This window comes from Myotis nattereri (genome assembly GCF_964212035.1).
Source record: "Myotis nattereri genome assembly, chromosome: 1".
In the NCBI taxonomy this organism is placed as follows: domain Eukaryota; kingdom Metazoa; phylum Chordata; class Mammalia; order Chiroptera; family Vespertilionidae; genus Myotis; species Myotis nattereri.
In genome coordinates this window covers 2,087,637-2,108,354 of record NC_138075.1, presented here as the reverse complement: position 1 = coordinate 2,108,354, position 20,718 = coordinate 2,087,637, and the positions used below count along the sequence as shown (strand labels likewise).

Below are 20,718 nucleotides of genomic sequence, written 5' to 3'. Positions count from 1 at the left end.
GCTGCGCGTGAGCCTGCGACTCCAGCATCCGCTCTGCGGCCTTGGTTTGGACTCCTGTTTGGAGCGGCTGCCACTTTCCTGAAACCCCAGCTCACGTCAGAAGCCCTTGTCTGAGGACCATAGCGCTGCCTTTCACATCTGTCTCCAGAAGCACAGCTGTGCAAAGGGCAGGCTCTGCAGGCGGGGCCAGGCCTTCACTTAGCATGTGCCCGCCACGGTCCCTGGCACGCGCTGAGCCAGTGCTGCCGAGGTGCCAAGGACTGAGGAGAAAACAGCAGCGCCCTGGCCTAGGCATTGAGCCCAGACCTGCAGGGGCGAGGGCCAACGCCAACCACGGAGCCACCAGCAGGGCACTACATGAAGGTTTTAGAAAAAGGCACATTATTTTTTAAAAATTGAGATTTAATAGCATCTTCTAACTGTGAGCCTGGCTCTAACTGGCTCCTGTTCTCAGGGTTTCCGCTTCGACATGGCAGGTTCGCCTTGTCCTGGGTGTGTCCTTAGGGCTGCGGCCTTTTTTTTTTTTTAATATATTTTATTGATTTTACAGAGAGGAAGGGAGAGGGATAGAGAGTCAGAAACATTGACGAGAGAGAAACATCGATGAGCTGCCTCCTGCACACTCCCCACTGGGGATGTACCCGCAACCAAGGTACATGCCCCTGACCGGAATCGAACCTGGGACCCTTGAGTCCGCAGACCGACGCTGTATCCGCTGAGCCAAACCGGTCAGGCCAGGGCTGCCGCCTTTTAACTTGGGTCCTTGAGTGCTGGTAGCTCTTCTGGTTTGAGGGCTGGGCTCTGCTGAGTGTTCAGGGGCGGGCAAGAGAGGCCTGCAGTTGTGGTACAAATAAATGACACGCTAGTGAGTGAGAATCCGGAGTCAGTGTTCCCAGGACTCACAGCTCTGCGCTTGCCCCTCCCCGTATGAGAGCCCAGAGGGGAGACGTTCCGGTTTAACTTGGTGTGAGATACCCGCCCACACCGGGAGAAGCGGCGTGCAGACCCCTATTTGAAGGTTGAATCTCGTGCTTCAATCAGCAGGGCAGGAAGTCAGCCTGCTCTCCGTGACGTAGGGTCTGGGTTTAAGGTGAGAAACGTTAATACAGTCTGTTCTCCAGGAAAGCCACCCCATCCTGTGGAACCCCTCGCCACTCGACTTCCTAGAAGGGGGACTTTGTGAACAGAAACCAGCGAGGCTTATGGTCTCCAGACCTTTCCAGTGGGTGTAAAATATTTTAACGTTAATTACTTACAGTAAGAGACAGCAGGGAACCGAGCAGCCCGTTGTGAGGTTGGGGTGCTTCCCATGTCCCGTTGGGACTGCACTTGGCTGTGTCGAGTTTGTGATTTGCCTTCACTTACCCGTTGCCTTTTCCAGGAGAGCGTAGCGGTGCATTCCCTGCCAGCTGCCTTTGGCGTGCTGCTGGTGCCCGAGAGACGCACAGCGCGAACACCCTCTGCCTCTGCGTCTGCCCTCCCTCCGCCTCTGCCCTCCCCCTGCCCCTGCCCTCCCTCTGCCCCTCCCCTCCCCTGCCCTCCCTCTGCCCCTGCCCTCCCTCTGCCCCTGCCCTCCCCCTGCCCCTGCCTTCCCTCTGGTGCTGCCCCTGCCCTCCCTCTGGGTCTGGCCTGACCTGTGCTGGCTCTGCTTCAGCCACTGACCTGAAAATGTCAGCCTGCCTGTTCTGTGCAGGGGAAGGGCCGTGGTTTAGACAGCACCGCTAGAGCTTCTGGGTTTTGTTTGTTTGGTTTTTGAAAATTTCTGTCTTTGATGCCTGCAGCCAGGGGTGTATGTCCCGTCAGTGCTGTCAGGGGTGGCAGCAGGGGCCCGGGCTCAGGGCTCAGCAGGTCAGCTGCTGCCTTGTCAGTGTCTCTCCCCTTCAGAGCCCCTCCCTGCGCTCCTCACTGCCCCTCTGTCCTCCACACTTGCCGCATCTCCCTCCTGCAGCAGAGTCCCGCCCAGGAGCCCTCCCTCGTCGCCCTCACTCTCCGGGCCGCGTGGCTCTCATTCTTCCATATATTTGTGGGAAAGGCCCGTTAGTGGTTGAGACACCTCCAGCATCAAGAAGGTGTTTCCCTGTTTGCATAAACATCATGGCCGTGCTTGCATTTGTGGGCTTGCCTAGATCCCCAACCTGGAGACCCAGCTGCATTCAGATTCCAGATAATCTGATGACATGTGAGTTAGCAAGTGTTCACACGTGGGGTTGGCTTTAAAAGGACTCTGTTGTCGTTCATCCTCCCCTGAGGATGTTCCCCATTGACTTTTAGAGGAGGAGAGACACAGAGAGAGAAACTTTGATGTGAGACACATTGATTGGTTGCTTCCTGCACGTGCCCCAAACTGGGGCCAGGTATTGAGTGCAATCAAGATACATGCCCTTGACCGCAATCAAACTCGGGACCCTTCAGTCTGCAGCCAAGGCTCTAACCATTGAGCACAGGCCAGGGCACCTTTAAGCGGGGAGGGTGTTCACCAGCTGGGAGGACAGGAAGGCAGCACTGATGCGTCTCAGCTGAGGGGAGCCGTGGGAGGACAGTGAGGGGAGGCTGTGAGGCTTGGAAAGCTGTCTGGGTGGGTGCAGCGGGCACCCCCGAAGTCAGTGGCCTCTGATGGCCCAGCAGTAGCTCCTTTTGCTCTGAGAGATTTGACAGCTCTGGCTCTTCTTTCAAGTTCAGAACAAGTGCCACAGCCTGATGCAAGCACAGGCAGATGGCTACCTCCCATCACCTGTTATCAGAGCAGCTAATAAGCTGCGGACGCAGGGAGGACACAGAGAGCAAAGGAGAGCTGTGCACGAGTGTCGGACGGAGGGGACCAGGAAGGTGGAGGGAGGGACGCTGGGCAGAGAGTGGGGCTGGAGGAGAGGACGGCGAGCCGGGCCGAGACTTGGGAGAGATGGAGGCCGCAGAGTTTAATTTGGAAGTAAAATTATTCCCAGTAGGAGTTCATGGACCATGAATTCTAATGTTGGTCAGTTTGTCAAGTCGGGTGCAGAGGTCCAGAGTCACAGGAGGAACTCCCAGGAGCACGGCGAGTGGGCGGGCCCCCGTCCTGGTCTTTCCCAGCGTGAGGGCGCCCTCTCGGGTGCCTGTACCTCGTGAGTTGTGTTCTGTTGTCTGCTACCAGCTGTTTTGGTAGCAAGGAGCAACCTCGAGCCCTTCACACAGTGTGTTCTGTTGACGTTTCTAATGAGTTTTGTTCTGTGTGTTTGCCTTTTGATTGAGCGCCATTGCCGAGCAAGGAGCACTGTGCTGGCAGCAGCGCCGGCTGTGGTGCGGGGATGGGAGAGCGCCCCACTCAGATGCGCAAGGAGCTGGGACCAGGGAACTCAAGATTTACCCTCTTAGGGTGAGCCTAGACCAGGGGTGGGCAACCTTTTTGTGAGTGCGTGCCAAAACCAGCAAAATCTCTGACTCAAAATTCTTCTGCGTGCCAACCCTAATTTTTTGAGAACATGTTACGCCTACTTGATATCTCTTAAGGTGTACGTATGTGAAGAACCTTGAAGAAATAATAAAGTTCATTTGAGCGACAAAAACACAGTATATGATGATGAAAAATACATTTATTTTTTCATGTATACATGTACACTGATAGTCCGACAGAAAACTTTATGACTCCGTTTGATATTATCAATGGGACTTTTGCTGCTGCATCACTGATGACAGAGATTTTAGATCAGGTTTATATTTCGTGACCTTCAGAGATATGCATGAGCTACTACTTTTATCCGTCAGGCTACTCCTGTTATGAGACTTAACAAAATTCATCACTGAGAGCAAAGATTCACAAGCGTATGTGGATGAAAACATGGAGAGTAACGCTGTTGCAAAGTTCTTCAAACAGAAAAAATTTTCTGGAATGGCATTCCAAGTCCTCAGTAGTTGGTTTTCGACACTTCTCTCTGGTACTCCTGTCTCTAATCGCTTTTTTTCAGTGTTTTCCAAGTAAGCTCTAAGGTCAATAAATTTCTCCTTCCAAATTGAGCTACTCTGAAATTCCATCAATTGCATTTCAAAGTCAGCCATGTCTATCCATGAAAACATTTGTAAGTTTAGTTCCTCCAGTTTCATGCTGCCTGGAAACCTCATGAATTTTGCTATCTCTTCCAGTTCTCTGAATTTCACAAATCTTGAGAAGAACTGCTCAGTAGTTGACTCGATGATGTTTAAAAACAGCTTTTGAAGGCTTTGACAGTCTGTTCTGTCACCTTTTGGGAGGTCTTTGATGTGCCTCTTGAGGTTTGGGAAGTATCTAAATCTCTCACCATCCATATCCCTCTTAAAGACTTCCAGTTTCTTTTCAAAAGCCTTTTTGTAACCAAACATAACATCAAGTGTCTTGCCAGTTCCTTGTAATTTAACATTTAAGTCATTCAAATGTTCACAAAAATTGTAAATGGAAGATTATCAGAGAGGGTTTCACGTGCCAGCAAAAGTTACTGGCATGCCGTGTTTGGCACGCGTGCCAGGGGTTGCCCACCCCAGCCTAGTGTGTGTGTGTGTGTGTGTGTGTGTGTGTGTGTGTGTGTGAGAATATGGTGTACGTACAGATTAGAAATAACATTGGGTTGTTTGCCTTGTCTTTTTTTAAATCCTCACCCGAGGATATTTTTCTATTGAGTTTTAGGGAGAGTGGAAGAGAGGGAAGACAGAGAAACATCGATGTGAGAGAAACACATCAATTGGTTGCCTCCTGCACGAGCCCTGACCAGGAGCCTGCAACCGCAGTACATGCCCTTGGCCACAGTCGAACCCGGGGCTCTTGGTCCACAGGCCAGTGCTCTGTCTACTGAGCCACACCGGCTGGGGCTGCCTCGTCTCTTTCAGATAAGAAATAGCATTGTGTTCATTTTGTCTGAATCCAGGTCCAAGGCCACCTTTGGCTAAATCCAGCACCGTCCCGTGCGTCCCAGAGACAACGTATACATACCCCGATTTGCCTATAAATCGGTGTAAGGAAGAGGTAAGAGTCTTCCTGTCATGGTGTGACTTTGCGGTGTGAATAGTGCCGGGCCCAACCCTTTCGGTGTACAGTCCGAGCGGCGAGGAGCCCGCGAGTGCCTGCGTGCGCCAGGCTCTGAGCAGAGGAGGCAGGCAGGGCGTTCGCATGGCCGCTGCGAGCGCCGGGCCTTCCTGGGCTGTGCTTTGTTGCTCAGCGTCCGCGCTGCTCTTCTCTTACGTGGCTGCTGCCTAGTCGTCCTCTGAAGCAGCCGTGAGCAGACCTCGCTGCCAGGACAGCGGCCCACGGTTCCACACTCTGTGTGTGGGGGGAGCGCGCTCACAGAGAGACGACCAGGGCTCCAGGTGGAACTTTCATTTCTGCTTTAGATGGAATCACACACGTTGACAGAGGAGACACACTGCTAGGCTTTAGAGGCCAGTAGTCACACCGAGTGGTGCTCCCTGACGCCAGCACTCGCCCACAGAAGCCCGGGGGTGGGGGGCGCAGGGCCTGGCGGGGGGCGGGGGTTAAAGATGCCCATGGCCCCTGTAAGTGGGCAGTGGAAGCTGCTTAAACAGGTGTCTAAAGAGTTTTAAGTGGACTTTTAAAGCCACTGAGTGTAGTAACAGCGATGTTTCCATGTTTTTCTTACTAGATTTTCATATTTCTCAGTAGAATTACTTAAAAACTTAACAATAATTGAAATTTAGACTTAGCAAGAGCTGTAGAAACCCGCTTGGTGCTTCGTTTTTCTAGATGAAGAGGTCGGGAAGTAGAGGGGGAAGCTGGTCTGGTTCCTGTAGAAACAGTGGCTGGTGGCGGTCACGCTGGTTGAAATGGAGCAGACGTAGCCTTCTTGCTCCTTCGTGCTGCTCAGGTGGCTGTTCAGTAGCTTCTAAAGACGGAAGGCAGGCCACCCTGACGCTTTCCCAAGAGAAACGCTGGTTCCTAGGTCCTTTGACGTCACTGTTAATTTTGCGGGAATGGTGAGAGACCTGTTTTCACTTGCAGGTGATTTCTCTGATAGAAAGTAACTCTGTGGTGATCATTCACGGCGCCACGGGCAGCGGCAAGAGCACGCAGCTGCCGCAGTACGTCCTGGACCACTGCCTCCAGCGCGGCGCCTACTGCCACATCGCCGTCACCCAGCCGCGCAAGATCGGGGCCAGCAGCATGGCCCGCTGGATCAGCAGGGAGCGCGCCTGGACGCTGGGAGGCCTGGTGGGCTACCAGGTGGGCTGGACCCGGGAGGACCGCGCTCCTGGGCACGGTGCACTGCCGTCTAATGTGATGATTTTCCGCTGGGATTAAAATGAGTTCAGTTGCTTACACTGTGGCATAATTTAAAAAATAACGAAACTCCGAATTTCTTGAAAATAACTTTAATTTTTTTCCAGTTGAATAGGAAAAAAGAATTTTCTGACTTATGGCTTTTATACTTTTACCTTTTAATTATATTCTTGTATGTAGATGTTTCCATACATAATTGTCTTAATGTAAAAATGATACCCCCTGATAAAATGGATGTTTTGGAGTTAAATGCAGCCATTTAAACCTGCAAACTTTCCCTTTCTCCTTTCCTCCCCCACCTAGGTGGGGCTGGAGAAGGTGGCCACGGAGGACACCAGGCTCATTTATATGACGACCGGCGTCCTGCTGCAGAAGGTCGTCAGCGCCAAGAGCCTGGTGGCCTTCACGCACATCTTCATCGACGAGGTGCGTGCGCTGCCCCGCTGTGCTCCGCTGCGTCTCAGCTCACGGCTCACGGAGCCGGTGCGACGGCCTGATGCCTGTGTGTGTGTGTGTGTGGGGGGGCCTGATGCCTGTGTGTGTGTGTGTGGGGGGGGCCTGATGCCTGTGTGTGTGTGTGTGTGGGGGGGCCTGATGCCTGTGTGTGTGTGTGGGGGGGGGGGGGCCTGATGCCTGTGTGTGTGTGTGTGTGGGGGGCCTGATGCCTGTGTGTGTGTGTGTGGGGGGGGGCCTGATGCCTGTGCGGGGGGGGGGGCTGATGCCTGTGTGTGTGTGTGTGTGGGGGGGGGGGCCTGATGCCTGTGTGTGTGTGTTGGGGGGGGGCCTGATGCCTGTGTGTGTGTGTGTGGGGGGGGGGGGGCCTGATGCCTGTGTGTGTGTGTGGGGGGGGGGGCCTGATGCCTGTGTGTGTGTGTGGGGGGGGGGGCCTGATGCCTGTGCGGGGGGGGGGGGCTGATGCCTGTGTGTGTGTGTGGTGGGGGGGGGGCCTGATGCCTGTGTGTGTGTGTGTGGGGGGGGCCTGATGCCTGTGTGTGTGTGTGTGTGGGGGGGGTCTGATGCCTGTGTGTGTGTGTGGGGGGGGGGCCTGATGCCTGTGTGTGTGTGTGTGGGGGGGGCCTGATGCCTGTGTGTGTGTGTGTGTGGGGGGGGCCTGATGCCTGTGTGTGTGTGTGTGTGTGGGGGCCTGATGCCTGTGTGTGTGTGTGTGGGGGGGGGGGCCTGATGCCTGTGCGGGGGGGGGGGCTGATGCCTGTGTGTGTGTGTGTGGGGGGGGCCTGATGCCTGTGTGTGTGTGTGTGTGGGGGGGGCCTGATGCCTGTGTGTGTGTGTGTGTGTGGGGGGGCCTGATGCCTGTGTGTGTGTGTGGGGGGGGCCTGATGCCTGTGTGTGTGTGTGGGGGGGCCTGATGCCTGTGCGGGGGGGGGGGGCTGATGCCTGTGTGTGTGTGTGGGGGGGGGGCCTGATGCCTGTGTGTGTGTGTGTGTGGGGGGCCTGATGCCTGTGTGTGTGTGTGTGTGGGGGGGGCCTGATGCCTGTGTGTGGGGGGGGGGGCCTGATGCCTGTGCGGGGGGGGGGCCTGATGCCTGTGTGTGTGTGTGTGGGGGGGGGCCTGATGCCTGTGTGTGTGTGTGGGGGGGGGGGCCTGATGCCTGTGTGTGTGTGTGGGGGGGGCCTGATGCCTGTGCGGGGGGGGGCCTGATGCCTGTGTGTGTGTGGGGGGGGGGGGGCCTGATGCCTGTGTGTGTGTGTGGGGGGGGGCCTGATGCCTGTGCGGGGGGGGGGGGTTGGGGGCCGCGGGCCAGCCCGGAGCCCGGGAGCGGCGGGGTCGGATGGGAATTGCCATGGGGAGGCTGAGGGCCCTGCACACCTCATGGAGGAGAGGCCCTCGGGGCTTCCGTGAGGAGCAGCTTCCTGTCTCTCTCAAGTGGGAGACAGTGAAGTGGGAGGCCGTGCTCTGGGGCCTGGGGGCGTCATGAGGGCTGCTCAGGCGTTGTTGGGTCCCCAGCCATCACATGTGAGCGTTATGCAGTGTCAGCGGCGGGTGTCTGTCCTCCTGCTCCCTCCCCACACCGCGCGGCGGGCTGGAGGTGCCATGCCCGGGGAGGGACTGGCTTTGGCACGAGCAGCTGCTCTCTGCACTTGGCAGAGGAATGTCCCGTAGCATCTCACTGTTGGCTTGCATGTTGTCCCTTTGCTGTCAGCTGGTGCTGGGGTGGGGCAGGCCAGGGTGGCTCCAGGCCCTCAGGGTGGCTCTTGGCCAGGAAGGCCTCTGCGTGAGGAGGGCCACGAAGCAGCCGCGGCCCCCGCCTCTGCAGCTCTCCTGGCCGCGCGCCGTCTTCAGGGCCAGCCTCCGGTCATCGGTTCTGCAGTGCAGGAGCCACTGCTGTCCCGGCCGCTGCCATCCGGCACTCACCACTGAGCAGCAGTTCACTTTGACCTGCAGAGGTGTGGGCGTGGCCCCGTGGTTCTCCGTGCTGGGGCCAGGTGGGGGGTTGGCTGTAACAGTGGCCTGGGCACTGTTGGCATTGAGTGGGCAGGGCCAAGGATGCTAAACGTCACTCTACCCAAATGCCAGTGGGATTCTCTTAGCCGGGACTGACCCAGCAGAGCCGCTGGCTCCCTGCCGGCCCCCCGTCCCTCAGCGCCGGGCATCTTTTGCAGGTGCACGAGCGGACCGAGGAAATGGACTTCCTGCTGCTGGTGGTCCGCAAGCTTCTGAGGACCAATTCCCGTTTTGTGAAGGTAACGCGACTTCAGGACGACTTAGGACTGACGCTTACTTTGTGCTTTGCTTCTCTTTATTTTAACATTAACAGGGACCCTTACAAGCCCCTGCCACGTGCAGCGCACCGGGTCTGGCTGGCAGGCCGCGGGAGGCCTGCTCTGAGGGAGTGTGGTCCGCTGGGCATCGTGCTGCTGGGATCGTAACACTGCAGCCTGGGGGAGGGGGCCTGAGAGTAGCTGGCTGATGAAAGGCTGGTGCTGGAGCCCCGGTGCGTGGGCTAGCACCGCGTGGACAGGCGTGGGTGTGCGGCTGCAGTCGCTGTTTTGAAAACAGCACCAAAGCGCGTGGGAGTCGGAGCCCCGTCAGACGCACTGCGTCCTAGAGCAGCCGTGGGCACACTACGGCCCGTCTGAAATGAATAAAACTAAAAAAAAAAAGACCGTGCCCTTTTATGTAATGATGTTTACTTTGAATTTATATCAGTTCACACAAACAGAGTCTAGGACGGGGGTGGGCAAACTTTTTGACTCGAGGGCCACAATGGGTTCTTAAACCGGACAGGAGGGCCAGAACAAAAGCATGGATGGAGTGTTTGTGTGAACTGATATAAATTCAAAGTAAACATCATTACATAAAAGGGGACGGTCTTTTTTTTTTAGTTTTATTCATTTCAGACAGCCGGATCCGCCCGTGGGCCGCAGTGTGCCCGCGGCTGGGCTGGGACCGAGGCCCTCACTGACACGGCACCTGAAGGCCCGGGTGGTCAGTGCTGTTCACCCTCCTCTGAACAGAAGGGGAGGCGTGAGCTCTCGCCGAAGGAGGGGTGGGGGAGGCCTTAATCATTATGCGCCTAGACCAGGGCTGCCATGCTGCTGGCCAGAGGCCTTTGGGGCCCCTCGATGGGGGGACAAGGGCTGGGGCAGAGCGCGGCTCTGTCAATGACGAGGGCTGCAACGGGCCCCCTGCCGTGGAGACAGGTGCCTCTGAGCCGGGCCATGCTGTCTTCAGGTGCTTCAGCTACTCGCTTAGGGGCGTCTCTTGTCTCCCTGCCCGGGGGCCCTCAGCCGGAGGTGTTCTCACCCGGTGGGCGGGAGCCCACATTTGCAGCGCCTTGTCTTACACCTGAGGTGACTGACGCCTGAGAGGGTTGGCCATGGCTTTCCTTCTGGAATTCGAACAGAGGTGACGTTAAAGGTTGGTAGACAAGCCAGAGCGTTCTTGATTGTCACTTTCATGACTTTTTTGCTCTCAGGTATTTACTTGATTTTTTTAGTTTTCAGTAGTCAAGAGAGTTAGAGTCATGGTCTTTAGGGAGTCACCCCTGCTGCCTGGTGGCAGGGCCCTGCCCTGCTGTGTCGGAGCCGGAGCCGGAGCCGGCCGTCAGCTCACAGCTTCCTGGTTTATTGGGAAACCTGGAGCAGGGTGTTTTCCAAACGTGGAACCGATAGGGTGTGTGTAACCGGGCCAAGGTCGTGGAATTCAGGTGCTAGAAGGCTTTGCAATCAGGTTTTGAAAGTCAAAAATTCCTCTCATTACTTTTTAAAAAGGCCAGGTGCCGAGCACAGGCCAGCGGGCCTTCCCACTAACGGTGGAGGCCACTGGCTCCGGCCCTCGCCAGCCCGGACCCTGTGCTCGCTGCTGGCTGGCCACTGGGATCAGCTGGGGCGGCAGGGGTCCTAGGAGCGCCGGGGGTGAGGGGCGCCCAGGAGGCGGGGCCGGGCAGCGCTGCCTGCACCTTGAGCCCAGGTCCGAATGGCCTCAGGTTTGCCTCCCCGGTGCTTCTCGGAGCTTCCTGTCCTCCTGGGGCCACTCCTCTCAGTACTGAACGCCTGCGTTTACCTTCCCACTAGGCCAGTGACGCGAACCTTGTGAGCTCGGCGTGTCAGCATTTAAAAACCCTAACTTAACTCTGGTGCCGGGTCACATATAGAAATTTTTTGATCTTTGCAACCATAGTAAAACAAAGACTTATATTTTTGATATTTATTTTATATATTTAAATGCCATTTAACAAAGAAAAGTCAACCAAAAAAATGAGTCCGCGTGTCACCTCTGACACGCGTGTCATAGGTTCGCCATCACTGCACTAAGATATACACGACAGACTCCTGATGCGGGTGCACTGGGCGTCAGTGGCCAGCGGGTGCGCTCACCGTGCTGGGCACTGGGAGACGGGTGAGCGGTGCAGACCGTCATGGTGAGCTGCGGGGCTGCTCCTGCCTCTCGTCTGTTTTGTGAGAGCACCACCAACCCACCTTCCCTTTGGCAAAGCCAAATCCTGTGTCCGCAGGTGAGGGTGGTTCCCTGGTCGCTGCCCCATGCGTCCGGCCGTCCCGCCGTCCTCTCGGCTGCTGCACCTCCTCCTGGAGCGCCTCCTCAAGTCCCTTCTGTGTCCAGTTGTTTCTGATGCAGAGGTTCCCTGGAGGTTCCTTTTAGGGAAACGGGTGCAGCGTCACTGGGACCCTGTAGCTCCTCACTTGATAGGTGTTTGAAGAGAGAGTGAAAGCTGGTCGTCAGCGCATCCCACGAGAGGCCCAGTCCGCCCGTTGGCGTCTCGGAAGGTGTGAAGCAGCCGGCCTGGGTGCGGGCTCCCTCCAGGCCGTCCGCACTCACTCTGCCTCCCGGGTCTGCCCGCCCGCAGGTCATCCTGATGTCGGCCACCATCAACTGCAAGGAGTTTGCGGACTACTTCGCGGTTCCTGTTCAGAACAAGATGAACCCTGCCTACGTGTTTGAGGTGGCCGGGCAGCCCCACTCCATCGAGGAGTTCTATCTGGGCGACCTGGAGCACGTGCCGCACAGCAGGGTACGCGGGCGCTGGTCCTCGGGGGTCCTCTCCGGGGAGTGGAGGAAAGGTCAGGCAGAGCATAACGTCGCCTCGTCGGGGGGCTGCGCGGGGGTGAGGCAGTCACCAGGACCTGGCCCCGCCCGCCTGAGTGCACAGCTCGCTGTGGTCTGGTGACCAGTGAGTCACGCTACCCGCAGTGACCTGACGGTGCGTGAGTGGGCAGGTGGACCGGGGGTTCCCTGGCCCTGGGACTTGTGGTTTTAGGGCGAGGTTGCCATGTTGGGGCTCCTGGCGGTGACCAGGCAACTCTGGGGTCACAACTCCTGGCCCCATAGACGTTTGGAGCCACTGATTCTGTGTCTTCAAAGTCGGTTCCCTGCCGGACACGTGGCTGCGGCGCCTGGACTCTGCCCACCTTGACCTTGCTCTCAGGCAGGGCGGGCGCCCCGTGAGGTGAGGCTCGGTGCTCAGACGCTGGCTGCAAACGCATGCCTCGCCTCTGGGGTCTTTGTCACAGTGCCGCCCTGAAGGGGGAGCCGCAGTCCAGCCTGATGCCCTCTGACCCCCTCGGTTTCCTCCTGCTTCCAGCTCTCCCCCCACGTCCTGGAGGAGCCGGTGATAACGAAGGACACGTACGAGGTCGCCGTCTCCCTGATTCAGATGTTTGATGACATGGACATGAAGGAGAGCGGGTAGGAGGCCTCGGCTGCAGCAGCCGCGGTGCCACGCAGGGGCTCCAGGCGGGTCGCTCATCTGGAAGCTTTTTTTATGTTAAGGTTTAATGTAGAGACTTTCTCAGTAGTCACTCTACATAGTCAGAAATGAGGTTAGTACATATCTTGTAAAGTTTTCCCCTTGAAGTTAGAACCATGCCACGTATGGCTTCCGGACAGGCCGTCTGAAAGCTAGGGCCACAGCCCCGACGTGCTGAACACGCAGCCCGAGGACAGAGCGCAGCGCCTCTCCATTGCTCCCATCCCTGAGGTGCTCCCGCGCCGAGTCTGCTGTGCTCCCACGTCCACTCGCTGGGATCTGGACAGGTCTCCCTGGGGGACAGCCCGAGGCTCTAGTGGTGCTCAGAGGGTGTTGTTTTGACAGCACGCGCTGTATCCGAGACCTTTGTTGCTTGCACCGCTGAGCTCACACACTCACACACGCACACACACACGCAGTGTGCGTTGGAGCAGCATGCAGGGAGCGTGCGCTCTCCCCTCGTGGCTGGGGCACTGTCCCTGTGGGCCTGCGAGACCCCCCCCCCCGCCCCCCCGCGTGCCTCTTCTTGCCTTCACCAGCTGTGAAAGGGAGACAGTCTGGCGGGTGCAGTCACTGTCCTGCGTCCCTCCTGGCAGCCTCGGACGAGGGGCCACCCAGTCGCCCGCCAGCCCCTGCAGCTGAGTGCCAGTTTAGCTCTGTTTTTAACTCCACAAGTTTCATTATTCTTTCTACCATTGTTGTGCTTAGATTTGCCCAAATGGGTGTCATTTTATTTACTCACTAGAGGCGCGATGCACGAAGATTTGTGCAAGAATAGGCCTTCCTTCCCCTGGCTGCCGCCTTCCACCTTCGCTCCGGCCCTGCCGCCCTCCTATAGCTCCCTCCACTCCCCTGCATACCCCCCGCCCCCCCCCCCCCACTATAGCAGGTGTCTTGCCGGGCCACTCTGCACCTCGCTTGCGCTGCCCAGAGGCCCAGAGCTGCCGGAGAGGAACGCCTGTGTCGTCACCATGGTGATGATGCAAGCGTCCCTGTCTGGTGCTGCCATCTTTGTCGCATCAGTTTGCACATTCCCTCCTTATTGGCTGTGGGCGCCGCCATCTCTGTCGTGGTGTGATGGCTAATTTGCATGTTCTGCCTTTATTAGATAGGACCTTTTTCTTCTGCACTCTAGTCTCCTCTTAGGTCATTTTCATTCTTCCTAAAGAAGGTCCTTGGGAGCCCTGGCTGGTAGCTCAGTTGGTTGAAGTGTTCTGACACACAGAGGTTTCAGGCCTGATCCCTGGTCAGGGCACACACAAGAATCAACAAGTGCCCGGCCAGCGGGGCTCAGTGGTTGAGCTTTGACCTATGAACCAGGAGGTCATGGTTTGATTCCTGGTCAGGGCACGTGCCCAGGTTGTGGGCTTGATCCCCAATAGGGGGCGTGCAGGAGGCAGCCAGTCAAGGATTCTCTCTCATCATTGATGTTTCTCTCTCTCCCTCTCCCTCCCTCTCTGAAGTCAATAAATATTTATTTTTAAAGAAAGAATCAACCAATGAATGTGTAAGTAGAACAACAAACCTCCCTCTCCCTCTCCCCCTTCCTTTCTCTAAAATCATTAAATATATATTCTTTAAACGTCTGTTGGTAGCCCTGGCTGGGCAGCTTAGTTTTTATTTAGCTAAAACTGTATTTCATTCTTGGAATAGTTTTGTTAGGTGTAAAAGTGAGGTTGCTATGTAATCCTCTCCATACTCCTGCTTTTCCTGAGTTGTTAGCTTTGTCGAGCAGTAACCTGCATACATCGAGTGCACTCGTTTTCATCGTTCTTCCTGGGCTGTGGTGGTCTTTTCTTGTCATCATCTCGTGACGTGAGAGTCGCCTTTGGTCTGCCTGCTCCTGCAGGGAAGCCTGCGTTCTGGTCGGGCTGACGTGCACTCGTGGTGCCTCTGGGGCAGCGCAGGCTGGAGCTGTGGTCCCTCCCCGCCACCTCCTGCCCCTTGGACTCCCGGAGTCTGAGCGCGGGCGTTGCTGCCGACAGCCTTTCCCCTGGTGGTTGCCGTGTGCCCACTGTGCGGGTTTGTCACTCGCTCTGACTCCTCCCTGAGGTCACTCTGTGAAGAGGAGCTTCCCTCTTACCCCCGCCCTTCTCCCCGCCTCCTCCCTCTCTCTCTCGATGTCACAATCGACTCATGGGCCCCCTTTCAATAGACTTCATTTCCAGAGCAATTTTAGGGTCACAGTAAATTGGAACCGAAAGCACAGAAGTCTTCATGCGACCCCCTTTGCCAGCATCTCACATGGAGGCCATCGCCCACGCCCGGGGTCACACTCAGGTGCTCTGGGTGGCGTGTGTCTTGTGGGTGTGATAAGTGTGTAATGACACGTCCGCCACTGTGGTGTCGACAGTCGTTTCACTCCCTGGAAAACCCTGGGTTCTGCCTGCTCGTCCCCGCTCCGTAACCCCTGGCAACCACAGCCTATTTAATTTAATTTATTTATTTTGTCCTTGAGGACATGCTTATTGATTTTAGAGAGAGGAGAAGGGAGAAAGAGAGAGAGGAATATTGATGTGAGAGAGACATCAATCTGTTGCTTTCCCATGTGGGGGGCCTGAAACCTAGGTATGTACCCTGACCCGGCATGGGAACCCACAGCCTTCCAGTCTACGGATGATGACCCGTCAGCTGAGCCGCACTGGCAGGGCCCATGGATCACCTGTTGGCACCACAGTCTTGCCTTTTCCAGAATGTCGTGTTGTCGGAATCCTACAGGATATGGCCGCTTCAGACGCTGCTTTCACGTGGCGTGTGCCTCTCAGGTTCCTCCGCGCCTTCCCTGGTGGGGCAGGTCCTTCTGTTGATGCTGAGGGGTAGGCACGGCCTGCTGGGCGTGTGAGGACATCCCGGTGGCTCCAGGTTTGGGTCCTCGTGACTGAAGCTGCGGTCAGCATCCAGTGCAGGTTTATGCTCGGACCTGAGTTTTCAGCTCTTCGGGTCAGTGCCCAGGAACACGTCTCCGAGGCTGTGGCGAGAGTGTGTGCAGTTGTGTCGGACCCGGCAGACGCTCCCAGGGGCCGCCCCGTTGGCGTTCCCACCGGCAGTGAGTGAGGTCCCGTCCCGTCCCGTCCCGCTGCTCCACCCCCTCAGCCCCTGGCGGGTCCTGGCCGTGCCGTCCTGTCAGTGTGCAGTGGGTCGCGTGGCTCCAGTTTACCATCCTGATGACGTAGCCGAGCATCTTTTCACGTTTACTTGTCACCTGTCCATCTTCGGTGAGGAGGTGTCTGTTCGGGATCTTGCCCGTTTCTCATGTTGCTTGTTTCCTAATGTTGAGCCGGAAGAGTTCTGTCTGTGTTTTGGATAACAGCTCTTGAGATGTCTTCTGCGAAGGTTTTCACTCAGTCTCTGCCTTGTCTTCTCATCCTCTTGAGACTTAGATTTATTTAAATATCAAAGTTAATCACAGTCAGTTTTCTTTTTTGATGATCAGTTGTCCACAGCTGGCTGCGTGTTGTTGGGCACGGGGCATTTCCTTGCTTTTGGTACCGGCTGGTCTTCCTCTGCCGCAGGTCGGGCATCGATGTTGTTGATCTTTTCAAAGACGCAGGCCTGGCATGGAGGGGCTGCCAGGTCTGCAGGGCAGGGTTCTCACTGCACACACAGTCACAGTGACAGGAGCTGGGTGGGGGCGGCGAGGGGATGGTTTGAGATCTCGTCCTGTAAAAGGGCTTCCCAATGACAGACAGTTTGGACTACTTAGAGTTTATCTTAAAGATTTTTTTTACTGATTTTAGAGTGAGAAAGGGAGGAAGAGGAAGAAAGAGAGAGAAACATTGATGTTGTTGGTCCACATCTTTGTGCACTCATTGGTTGACTCTAGTATGTGCCCTGTCTGGAGATCGAATCGATAACTTGGTGCATCGGAATGACACTCTAACCAACTGAGCTGCCCGGCCAGGGCAGGGAGTTCATTTCCAGTGTTTGGCTTTGAGGGTGGATTACAGTAACTAAGTTCCCAGGAAAACCTTGACAGACAGTTTTCATAGGAAAAGGGATGGGAGCCTGTGGCCTGGGACTCCTCCTCGGCCCCTGCCTTTCCTCGTGCGGAGAAGGGTACACGCGTGGTTGGGCGAGGCTGTCGGCATCGGGCGCTGCAGGCTGGGGAGGGTTCGGGAGCGGCACAGCTGTCCTCGCATGGTGAACATGTGCACCTCACATTTTTAACAGGAACAAGGCCTGGGCGGGCGCCCAGCTCGCGTGGGAGCGGGGCAGTGTGCTGGTGTTTCTGCCAGGTGAGTGCCAGCCTTCGGGCCAGGATGGCAGCGCCAGGAGAGGGGTCCTCTCTGTCTCTCTCCTTCTTAAATATGTTTTTAAAAAATAGATTTGAGAGAGAGGAAGGGAGAAGGAGAGACAGAAACAGCAAGGATGAGAGAATCATTGACTGCCTTCTGCACGCCCCCCACTCCTTGTCCATGGGTTGATGCTCAGTCGCAGAGCCGCACTGGCCAGGCCTTCACTATTTTAATATTAATATTGTAGAGTAATAACATTTAATACTTTTTAACCACTATTTTGTGGCTGTAAAATTTTTCATGCTCGTTGTAGAAAATTAGGGAATGAGTGGGGGTGAGAAGAGTAGCTGCCTTGCGCACAGCTGTCCGGCAGCACTGCTGGGGCTCCCGGGGGGGCGGGGACGGGGGGGCGGGGGAGGCGGGGGTCCAGGTGTTTCCATCTGTGTTTCCAGCGTCTGGACTCGGTGCTGCTGTGTGTTCGCGCTGTTGCTCTTACCCGTGAGGTGGGGGGTAACGAGGAGATACAGTGAATGGGGAGGCCTCTTGGAAAGAGACGTGCCCTTCACCTGAGGGCGCTTGCCAGCACTAAACACCCATCTCTTTCTTGCCCCCCTCCCCCCCCAGGCCTGAGTGAAATAAACTACATGCACGAGCTGCTCACAAACATGATCCAGAAAAGGTGTGTGAACGACACCCAGTCCTCCTCAGCACGGGCTGGCCTCGGCCTGAAATGATGGACCAAGCGCAGTGAGCGCAGCCCCCGGTGCGAGCCCCGTCCTGTGCTCATGGCCGTGTCCCTCCCCCCAGGCTGCAGGTCTACCCCCTGCACTCGAGCGTGACTCTGGAGGAGCAGAACAACGTGTTCCTGAGCCCGGTGCCTGGCTACAGAAAGGTGGGCGTGGGGCCCGAGGGCACTGCAGCCCCTATGCTGGGCCGTCGGGCTGAGGCAGCTCAGCCACAGACGCGCGTGAGCCTGGAGAGCCGGCCAGCGCGTCTTGTCTTTGGCTTTTGGTCAGTTTGCCAGGGTTTCATTTCCTCGGTCACGTCTCAGAGCGCGGACCGTCCCGTGTCCCTGGCACTGCTCAGGTGACGTTGGTGAGCGCCTCCTGGTTCCTTTCCTCTCAGCCTGTGCCTGCGCGAGGGTGGTCCCATCGCGGCCCAGCAGAGCCGCTGCAGTGGGTAGGGCCTGGCTCCAGTCGGAGCCGCCAGGGCAGCGGGACCTCGCTGGCACCCAGGGCCACTGCTCGCAGCGCTTCCATCTGTCGGGTTCCCCCTGGGCACGGCCTGGCCCCTGGCAGTGACCCCCTGGAGGAGGAGGTGCTACGCTGAGGCAAAGGGTTTGAAAGGTGGGCCTGGGCAGGTGACGTGGGTCTCACCTGCAGCTGTGTGACGAGCAAACCACTGTTCTCAGCCTGCGTGGTATGTTTGAAGCCGAGTCAGTCACACCCGCCCAGGGCTGTCAGGAAGGCCAGTGAGGGTGACAGGTGCCCGCTTACAGGGGGTGCCTCCGATGCGCAGGCGGGTGTCCCCTGGCTCCTGCCGCGGCCTGAGCTTCACAGCGCCAGCTCCGGACCTCGCAGGGGCTTCCCCGCAGCGTGAGTGGGTGGTGCCATCATCTCCCTTTATTCACGAGAAAACCAGGCCATGCCGCCTGAGTCCCATGCTGTGGAGCGGAGCTGGGGTCCAAGGCAGGGTCAGCTGTTGAGGCCCCACGACACTGACTCCTCCCCAGCCCAGGACCCTTGGTCAAGTGCGACGGGGATACAAGAGGAACATGATGCCTTTCAGAGACCTGAGCCCAGTGTTTGCGAAGCTTGTCAGTGCTGTTTGAGTGTGTTAGCCTTGCTGATTTCCTGGTCGGTAAGCACGCGGTCCTTCCTTGCTGTTTGATAGATCATTCTGTCCACCAACATTGCGGAGAGCTCGGTCACCGTGCCGGACGTTAAGTACGGTAAGACCTGTGTCCGCACCGAGGGGCTGCGGGAAGCTCTGAGGAGGGCGTGGGAGCAGGACTTGAGCTGCCGGGGAGCGACTGGGAAGATGGGGTTCTGGCCCAGGATGGCCCCAGGAGCAGCAGGAAGGCGTGCGGCCAGGACAGGGTGGGTGGGTTGTGTTTGTGTGGGGGGCGGGTGTGGGGGTGGGGGAGCTGGGGAAGAGCAGAAAACAAGTCTTTGTTCTCATGAGACATGGAGGGAGGAGGAGGGGACAGGACGCCAGGACGCCGGCTGACAGCACTCCTGGCACGTGGAGTAGAGGGAGCCGAGGGGCCAAGGAGATGAGAGCTCACGCCCTGCCAGGAGGCCCCGGGCGGCTTCGCTGAGTGACAAGGTTGAGCTAGAGGGCGCGGTGTACCCCTGGCCTTGGGCAGGCGGCAGGAGGACAGCGGTGCCTCGAGGAGCTCTGGCGGCCTCCGCATCCTCGGGGCCCAGTGGCCTGGCCTTAGAGTGAGGAGGGAGAGGGCGCCAGAGGCTTGAGGGCAGCCATCGAACAAGATGGAGTGGACGGGGGTGTCTGTGGGCCCCACACAGCTGGTGACCAGGAGGTGAAGGGACCGGCAGCCTGCTGGCCTCTGGCCACTTGGTGCGAGTGTGGGGACAGCTGTCACTGAGCAGGGCTGGGCCTGGGCAGACGGGTAGAGCGCAGGCCAAGGGTGCAGGCCCTCGAGGGCGGGGAGGGCAGACTGCGCTTTGGGCAGAAGGAGTGAGGCCCTAAAGGGACGGGGGTGGGGTCCTCACGGGACAGATGGGTTGAGAGCTGTGCTGTGTTGAGTGGAGGGAAGGAGCAGGAGGAGAGGTGGGGGCTGGCTGGGAGGACGGGGCCAGGCCCCAGGCTCAGTGCCTGCCTCGGAGACGCCCTTCTGTAGCGGACAGGAGGGTCTGCCCAAGGAGTGACAGGGGCTCTGTCACCTGGGCCACGGGCGAGGACACTGCGCACAGAGAGGCCGGGCAGCTTCCTGCCCCCAGCTGGGCTCCTCCGGTGCCAGGTGGGCTGCAGGGGCCTGTCCTTCCTGCCCCATGACCCGGTCCTTGGAGGCAGGGCCTCCCGCAGGGCCTGCCCCCAGCTCTGCCCTCGCTGTGCGCTGTGGTCGGCATCCCCCCTCACTGCCTCGTGCTCACACGCCTCTCTTTACGTGGCAGTTATAGACTTCTGTTTGACTAGAACTCTGGTTTGTGACGAAGACACGAATTACCAGAGCCTGCGCCTGAGCTGGGCTTCTAAGACCAGCTGTAACCAGAGGAAAGGTAAGCTTGGCCGCACGCCCTCCGACCCCTCAGACCTGCGCTTCTGCGCGCGCTCGGCCCTCCCTCCTCCACGGGGCCAGCTCTCAGGCTCTGGCCGAACCTGCGACCCTCTGGTCCAGTCACTTTGGTGACAGGCTGTGCGCACATGACGGGCAGGTCCGTCCCACCACCGCTGTCGTTGCGCAGAGAATCCCTGAACTTCCGGGAGGAGCTGGAGCCAGGGGCTCCTTTGTCAGCTGTTGGTGACCCTTCCTCTGACTCCTGATCTTTCTGCACTTACTTCCTGAGCTGTCCGCATGGGGCCTATGTTTGCTCGGATGTGCACAGGCGCTGGGGTGGGGGTGGGGGTGGGGCTGGGGCTGGGGTTTGGCCACAGTGGAGGCGCAGCGTAATGTCCTCGGGGACCTGCTCCAGGAGTCCTGCTCGTGGTGTGGTGCCCGCCATGCGCAGGCCTGGCTCCGGTGTCCGACCTTGTCCCCAAGCCACCCCGCCAGCAGGGCCTCAGGGCACAGAGGAGCGACCTGCCCAGGCTACCCTGGGAGGCCCAGGCTGGGATTGGGCCCATGTCAGTCAGGCTCTGCCGTGACCCAGCCCGAGGGGCTCAGGGGAAAGGTCAGGTGGTCATGAAAGTAAGGGCATGGGACTGACCCTCTCCTCGCTTTGGAAAGCCTCAGGTCGAGCCGCGTGTCAGGAGGTTAGCTGGCCTCCCGCATCTCCAGGGAAGTGCCGCCCCATGGGCCCGCCTCCTGCCTGGATCGCTGGTGTTTCTGCGTGGG

At 57.8% G+C, this 20,718-nt stretch overlaps 1 protein-coding gene across 1 annotated transcript in view; it reads left to right on the top strand.

The window, feature by feature from the left end:
* TDRD9 (tudor domain containing 9) overlaps positions 1 to 20,718 on the top strand; it is a gene marked incomplete at its 5' end in the record, with an annotated part of 57,105 nt that overhangs the window by 13,075 nt on the left and 23,312 nt on the right. The window contains 11 exons of the mRNA XM_081110979.1: positions 4,872 to 4,969; positions 5,960 to 6,181; positions 6,542 to 6,664; positions 8,861 to 8,941; positions 11,566 to 11,730; positions 12,301 to 12,404; positions 16,636 to 16,700; positions 17,325 to 17,379; positions 17,508 to 17,592; positions 18,594 to 18,651; positions 19,838 to 19,942. Coding sequence (XP_080967105.1) covers positions 4,872 to 4,969; positions 5,960 to 6,181; positions 6,542 to 6,664; positions 8,861 to 8,941; positions 11,566 to 11,730; positions 12,301 to 12,404; positions 16,636 to 16,700; positions 17,325 to 17,379; positions 17,508 to 17,592; positions 18,594 to 18,651; positions 19,838 to 19,942 — 1,161 coding nt within the window. The remainder of the gene's footprint in view (positions 1 to 4,871; positions 4,970 to 5,959; positions 6,182 to 6,541; positions 6,665 to 8,860; positions 8,942 to 11,565; positions 11,731 to 12,300; positions 12,405 to 16,635; positions 16,701 to 17,324; positions 17,380 to 17,507; positions 17,593 to 18,593; positions 18,652 to 19,837; positions 19,943 to 20,718) is intronic.